The sequence below is a fragment of the Podarcis liolepis genome (genome assembly GCF_965112155.1).
Source record: "Podarcis liolepis genome assembly, chromosome: 7".
Classification (NCBI taxonomy): Eukaryota; Metazoa; Chordata; class Lepidosauria; order Squamata; family Lacertidae; genus Podarcis; species Podarcis liolepis.
The window spans coordinates 25,892,260-25,900,040 of record NC_139561.1 but is presented as its reverse complement, the minus strand read 5'-3'; the positions used below and the strand labels follow the sequence as shown (position 1 = coordinate 25,900,040).

The 7,781-nt window shown below is 47.3% G+C and overlaps 1 protein-coding gene across 1 annotated transcript; it reads right to left on the bottom strand.

Moving 5' to 3' along the window:
- Nucleotides 1–2,913: 2,913 nt before the first annotated feature.
- LOC310711420 (uncharacterized protein C1orf50 homolog) lies at nt 2,914–7,503 on the bottom strand. The gene is made up of 4 exons (XM_083513342.1): nt 7,309–7,503; nt 6,139–6,225; nt 5,388–5,519; nt 2,914–4,206 (listed from the first exon to the last, which is right to left on the bottom strand). The coding sequence occupies exons 1-4, from the start codon at nt 7,471–7,473 to the stop codon at nt 4,021–4,023; spliced, it is 570 nt and encodes a 189-aa protein (XP_083369468.1). The 5' UTR covers nt 7,474–7,503; the 3' UTR covers nt 2,914–4,020.
- Between the last annotated feature and the right edge of the window lie 278 nt (nt 7,504–7,781).

The following is a 7,781-nucleotide window of genomic DNA, read 5'->3' as shown; positions in this document are numbered from 1 at the left end:
CGCAGGAGGCGGGGCTCCGGGAACGGAACAGAGGCTTAGTCGTTACGGGTGGGAGGAAGGAGGGGGAGCGGATGAGCGGAGCCTATTTCTATTTATATATGGCGTTGACAGGGCATTCCTTTTCCTTCAAGGGGGTGTACGCGGTTCTCTTCCCCACTCCTCAATTAAATACCCCCCCACAACAACAACCCTGTGAGGTCGGCTGAGACTGACTCCAAGGTCACACCCGGTGAGAGCCTTCGTGGCTGAAGGGGTGGGATTCGAACTCGGCTCTTCTCTCCCAGGTCCCAGTCCTGGGAACTGCAACCAACGAATCCATCTTTATTACGGTCAAATACCAGACAGTTCCCAGGAACTGTAGTTTAAGCCTGCCTGTTTAAATCTGCAGCAAGCAGACTCCTGGCTATTATTTATTTTGGACTTGGACTTAGGAAGTAGGCAGATCTAGACAGTTTGACCATGACTCTCAGGATTTAGCCCCCTCAGCATCTCTGGCAGAAGAAGCCTGAGTGAATGGTATTTATTATTACAAAATAAAATAATATTACTATAGTTATTCGTACCCTGCTTTTTTCCCTGTTGTGGACTAAAGGTGGTTTCGGACAAAGTTAAGAAGAGCTAGAAATACAGCAGGGGAAATCATTAAAAATAAACATTGATAGAATTAAAACTCTCCATATATTATCTATTAAAAACATAGGTAAAGGGACCCCTGACCATTAGGTCCAGTCGTGGCCGACTCTGGGGTTGCTGCGCTCATCTCGCTTTATTGGCCGAGGGAGTCGGCGTACAGCTTCCGGATCATGTGGCCAGCATGACTAAGCCACTTCTGGCAAACCAGAGCAGCGTACAGAGACGCCATTTACCTTCCCGCTGGAGCGGTACCTATTTATCTACTTACACTTTGACGTGCTTTCGAACTGCTAGGTTGGCAGGAGCAGGGACCGAGCAACAGGAGCTCACTCCATAGCGGGGATTCAAACCGCCGACCTTCTGATCGGCAAGTCCTGGGCTCTGTGGTTTAACTCACAGCGCCACCTGCATCCCATTAAAAACATAGAGATGCAATAAAAACAGCATCAGCACGGTAAGAGTAAAATGGGCAGGTTAATTTCTGCCTGGCTTGGCAGAGGATACTTCCCAGTAGATCAGCTTCCCCAGTCCTCCATTCTATAGAACCAAGTGCCACCTGGGTCTGTCCATTTACCCACCAGGTGCCCTTCTCTTACCCCCTCCTGGTCCCCATGCCAAGTGATATTATTGCCCTATTTCACCCTGTTCCTTGGAACCACTTGGCAACACTCTTCACAGTAAGCATCTCCTTAACTGGATATACCGTATTTTTCGCTCTATAACACGCACCCGACCATAACACGCCCGTAGTTTTTAGAGGAGGAAAATCCGCAGGCATGCCACCCGTAGGCATTCCCTCCATAACACGCACAGACATTTCCCCTTACTTTTTAGGAGGAAAAAAGTGAGTGTTATGGTGCAAAAAATACGGTAACTTTAGTGGTCACTAAACAACTGTTGAGAATGTTTGTTGATATTACTACTATGTTTTCCACTTAGGCCTCCCAATACTCAAGATATGGATTGATTAAAGGGGTTTTTAAATTGAAAAATCAATTATCAATTATGGAAGAAATTAAGTTACATTAATCCAGCTTTGTCTCCCAAGTACTGGAGAGGTTGTCCTGGTTGAGGCTCTTATATGTCATGGCACTGTCCCCATGGTGCCATTTTCTTCCTTCCTCAAACGTCAGTGGAACAACCAATAGTTTGCTTCCTTATTCTGCATTATCATGGTGTCAAATCTCAGTTGATCAATATGTGTCCATTTTTACTGATAACATTTTAAAAATGTAACTCTTCGCAATGCTCTTTTTATGACTGTATTCACTGGTATGCAGTCCTGTCACCTCTTTTTTTTAATTTTGCTGCCCTTGGCAGCCATTTTTTCCAGCCACCCACAGCAATTTTATCAAGATAAGTGTGCCAACATCTCTTTTTCTAATTCATTAAGAAAGAGCCCTGGGTCTATGAGACTTAGTTCTCAGCATACAAGCTTTAGAACTGCTGCCGCTATGATTTGCTCCTGTACCTTAAGACAGGAGTGGCGAGTCATTTTCAGTTTGAGGGAGGCAGTAGGCTAGTGGCGCGCAGAGCAGGAGGGGTAAATTATTTTTATTAGCCAAGTTACAGGGACCCAGGCAGAAAGCCTTCTCCGTAGTGGCACCCACCCTGTGGAATGCCCTCCCACCAGATGTCAAAGAGAAAAATAACTACCAAACTTTTAGAAGACATCTGAAGGCAGCCCTGTTTAGGGAAGCTTTTAATATTTAATAGGCTATTGTATTTTAGTGTTTTGTTGGAAGCCGTCCAGAGTGGCTGGGGAAACCCAGCCAGATGGGCGGGGTATAAATAATAAATTATTATTATTATTATTATTATTATTATTATTATTATTATTATTAGAGTTTCTGCGTTCCATCCACAAAAGGTTTCTGCATGCACTTACAAACACACACACATACGCATCTGCCTTTCAATACAAGTAAGCACACTTTAAGGACACATTCCAGCTTGGCAAAGAAGTTGTGAAGCAGGGATGGGGCCTTGGGAGTCCTGAAGAAGCCACATTTGGCCCCCAGGCCTGAGGCTCTCTACCCTGCTGTAATATTTGCAATGGTAAAACATCATCCACATTGGGAGTCAAGCCTCCTAACCACAGGACACTTTTATGACCAAGGTGTGTGATAGAAAAGAAACCCAAGTCAGTCGCTCAGCTTCGGGGCAGCTCTGCCTGGCAAGTACCAGCACTCTTCCGGAGAGAGAGTTGCATATCCTTTGTAGGCAACTTGCGGGAGGAGTCAAAAACCCACTTCCTAATGCATGTGCTGGAGTCGGTCCTCTTTTGCAAGCATTTGTTTTTAATTGAGGAAAAAACACCAAGCATCATCACAGTTTGAACTTCTTAGTTCAAAAAGAACAACATTATTGTGTTCTCTCTTTGAACAACAGCCAAATGTTCTGTAGGAGGAATCATTCGCTACAGCAGCCTTATGTATAGAGCTAACAGCCTTGCCAATGTCCCAGCTAGTCCAGCGTCCTGTCCCCACAGTTACCACCCAGATTCTAGAATCAAGAATAGGTGCATTCTCCTCTCCTGCAGTTTCCAGCAACTAGTATTGCTGCTTCCGACTGCGGCAGCAGAGCATAGCAATCATAGGTAGTTGTGACCAATAGCCTTCTCCCTCCATGAATTTGTCCAATCCTCTTTTAAAGCCATCCACGTTGTGACCATCGCTGCCTCCCATGGGAATGAATTCCCCTGTTTTAACCGTGCGCTGCAAGATTGCCCTCCAGTTCAGATCATCGCCTCTAAAGTCAGACCCTGACAGAGTCCAAGCTAGAAACAACAAACAACTGACTAGGAATAAGACCGTGGAGTCATAGAGTTGTAGCCAATGCTAGTCCTACTCAGAGCAGACCCACAGAAGAAGATGAACATAGCTCTGAATAGGATTTAGTTGGATACAACCCAAGAGTTCTCTTGATAATACTGGCATATTATTTTCAATAGATTTACTATTAATTTCATCAGATCTGTTCAGAGGATAGCTTATTTGGATGCACCGTAAATAAATAAAGGAGTCAGAACCTCTTGATCTATTGCAGATCTCCCAGCAGATCCTGATCTGTCTTCTGTCCATCCCTGATATAGCAGGATAATTCTTGTGTGGTTTTTTGGTTTTGTTTTAATTAGTCATCATGATGGAGCCTCCTTGTTCAGCAGTAAGATTGACCTGGTATGCAGCTAAAGCCTTCCATGTGCTGCTTTAACCTGGGGCCCTGCAGATATATTGGACTACAACTTCCATCAGCACCAGAAAGTAGAACTGGCTGATGGGAGTTGTAGTCCAAAAAAACAATAACAACACTGGAACTGATGGGAGTTGTGGTCCAAGGTCTGTGGAAGGCACCGAGTTGGGAGGAGGAGTTGGTCTAGGCCCACCATTACATAGTAAGGCCTCGGAAGTTGGGCTCACTGCAGGGGGGTAGCGCCGCTTGCTGGTTTAGCAGCTTCTCAAGAACGTTGAGCTCAGCGTCGCGCTTCTCAATGTCATCCGAAGGAGTCCAGGACATGTCGTGCTGCAGTTTGTAGGCACCAAGGAACTCGCTTGGACAGCTGGCCCCCCATTCCTATGAAGGGGAGAGAGAGAGAGAGAGAGAAGGAAAGAAACACTTATCAAGTCCCCAGAATGCCAGCAGAAAGTGTCTACACCATGCTACACCAAATCACTCAAAATCGGCATGCACAACAGATGCTCTCTACTGCTAGGCCAGTGTCCTTCAGGCTTGGGTCCTTAGCTTCTTGTTGGACCACAACTCCCATCACCCCTGAACGCTGGCTGAGCTGGTTGGGGATGGTTGGGAACTGGGAGCCCACAAACATCTGGGGTGCAAGCCTGAAGAACCCTGCACTATGCTATGACAAGCATGTTGGCCGACCCCTAAAGCAGCCTTCTCTAACTACACTGGTCCCAGCATATCCTATTCTGAATGATAGCAATTCTCCAGGGTCTAAGGTCTCCAGCTGGGATTGGGAACTTGAATTCCTGCAGACATTGCTGGACTTCCAAATCCCACCAGCCCTAAGCCACCATGCCCAGTGGTCAGGGATGATGGAAGCAAAAGTACAGTAAAATCTAGAGGGCTGCAGGCCATGATCTCCAGAGCCTCAGGCAAGAAGTCTTTCTCTATGACCTGGAGAAGCCAGGGGCTGGAACTGGGATGTTCTGTAAGCAGAGAGATCTGCGTTGCCACAAGGTGATGCTAAGCATTTTGCTAGTACAATACAAGCAAGATACTTTTTTTCTTATTCCGACACAATCCTTAGGAATGTAAAGAGAGTCAGGGTAGTGGCCCATCTAATCCAGCACCCTATTCTCACAGTGGCCAAGCAAATGTCTCTTATCAAGCACACAAGTGGGAGCTGGGTGCAATTGCAACCCTCCCCTCCTGCAGTTTTCAGCAAATGGCACTCAGAAGCATACTGTCTCCGACAGTGGAAGTAGAGCATAGTCATCAGAGTTAGTAACTACTGCCCTCCATGAATTTGTCTAACCCATGTTTAAAGTGATCCAAGCAGATGGCCATTGCTGCCTCCTGTGGAAATGAGTTCCACAGGTTAGCTATATTGTGAATAAGTACTTTCTTTTATCTGTCTTCCAGCATTCAGCTTCACTGGATTTTCATCAGTTCTAGTCTTATGGGTGTGGGGGGGAAGCTTTCCTCTGTTCATTTTCTCCACATCAGGCATTATTTTTACAAGCCTCTTACTTGCCTTTTCTCAAAACCCTTTTAAAAGAAGGGCTCAGTACCTTAGGTGAAAGCATGGAGAAGTAGCGCTGGCCACTCTCCCGCCTGTACAGGTAGTAGACATTGCCCGGCTTTTTCACAAAGTTGCAGGCAACGTGGTGCAGATCAGCATCTCTGTTCGCCTCTTCCAAAACCTAAAACACCAGAGAGAGAGAGAGAGAGAGAGAGAGAGCGCACGTGCATCAACACCCCAAAAGTGTCTTGGATACAAACAGTTGGCTAGAATGTGGTGCTGATAACGCTGAGGTTGCAGGTTCGATCCCCATATGAGACACCTGCATATTCCTGCATTGCAGGGTGGTCTTCAAAGTCCCTTCCAACTCTACAATTCTTTGCTTCTATGAAATATTGCTCTTCCTCTCAAGTTTGCTGCTTTCCTCCCAAGTCACATCACTGCAACTTTCAACTCTGAACTCTGGCTTTGTCCTTCTAACTAGCCTGTGCTGGGGAAGGGGGCCCACCCATCTGCCATCTCACACAGAGTTCTTTTCCTTTGTTCCCCCTTAATGGCCCATCACCCAGGCAATCACTTCAGGGGACTTCTTTTGCCTACAGAGATCTTGTGGACCTCTTTGCATTTGGCTTTGAAGGCCCCAGCAAAGCAGCCAATTGGCTAGTGTGCTGTAGTGGTTAGAGATGGGGTTGCTGTGAGGATAAAACAGGGAAGTAGAGGAAAAAAAACCTCTCTAGGGTGCGTTATTTTAGAACTGTGCAAGCCTTTGACAATGGAGTTCTTCCCCTCCCCACACTTACCTTTCTGGCTTGTTCCTGCAAGTACCGGATTTGTTCTGCTATGACGGTCAGTCTGTTGCAGGCATTTGCTCGGGTGAAATCATCGGCCTGTAGAAAAGAACGGAAACAGGAATATTTTTTAAAGGAGATTGGAAGTCTGGGTCTCCATATAAGCAACAACAGTTCAAGGGTGGTTTTTGTACAGCACTTTGAGACATTTGCGCGGAAGGGCATTTATAAATGAACAATAATAATGCATTTTAAATCAGTGAAGACCCATTGAAATTAATGGAAATAAGTTAAGTCATGGCCATTAATTTCAAGGTGTGTACTCAGGGGTGTAACCAACATTAGTGTGCGCAAACATTTTGACATATGTGAGTAGCAGTAATGACCCTATTTATTTATTTATTATTGTGTTTATATCCTGTGTTTTGTTCTCTACAGAGCTGAAGGCAGAGTACATGGTTCTCCCCTTCCTCATTTAATCCCCACAACAACCTTGTGAGGTAGGTTAGGCTGAGAGGCAATGACTGCCCTAAGGTCACCCTGTGAGAGCTTTGTGGCCTAATGGCGATGTGAAGTATACCTGTATACATTCAGTATAACTGAAGGAGCGTCTCCACCTCCATCGTTCTGCCGGACACTGAGGTCCAGCGCAGAGGGCCTTCTGGCGGTTCACTCGCTGTGAGAAGCCAAGTTACAGGGAACCAGGCACAGGGCCTTCTTGGTAGTGGCACCTGCCCTGTGGAACGCCCTCCCACCAGATGTCAAAGAGAAAAACAACTACCAAACTTTTAGAAGACATCTGAAGGCAGCCCTGTTTAGGGAAGCTTTTAATGTTTAATAGGTTATTGTATTTTAGTGTTTTGTTGGAAGCTGCCCAGAGTGGCTGGGGAAACCCAGCGAGATGGGCGGGGTATAATTTATGATGATGATGATGAACCCCGGTGTCCTAGGTCCAAGTCCAGCAGTTTAAACGCTACACGGAACCGGCAAATGCAGTTTGGGGGACACGCTGACATGCTCACCCTAGCTGTCATCCAGAGGCCACCATTGCCAAGGCCCACGGAACAACCACCGAACATTCAACCAGGCATTAATAAACAAAAAAACCCCACTCTGCACCTGCCCGGAGGCTCATCAAACACAGGCGCTCTGCACGCTCTCAGAGGCACCCTCCTCGCTCACCTTCTGCACCTGCTCTGCTAGAGCCACCAAGTCCGAAGGCCGAGCCTTCCGCGCAGACGGAGCCAGCTGGAAGTTGGACTCCACCAGCGCCGCCCCCTGAGACAAGGCGGCCGGAGACTCAGCAGCGGCACCGGCTTCGGACTCCGCTTCCGCCCTGGCCGCCATTCCTCGTGGCACAAGCCCCTCCCCCTTCGACCTCCCATTGGCCTCCGATCGCCTTACGTCAGAAAGAAGGCGGGGCACCCAGGGGACAGAACGGAGTAGGCGGAGCCAGCCTTTCCGCCAATAAGGAGGCCACGAACGGGGGAACGGGGTGGATGGACAAGTCGCGGAGGGGCGGAGCCCCAGGAGATTTGAGGCGCGGTTCCCTTTTGTAGGCGTGGCCACTCAGAGCCCCTCTTGAGAAACAAGGCAGGAAATGGGCGGAGCTTCTGGGAGAGGTGCATAGACTTGCTAAAATTTTAGACCACCAC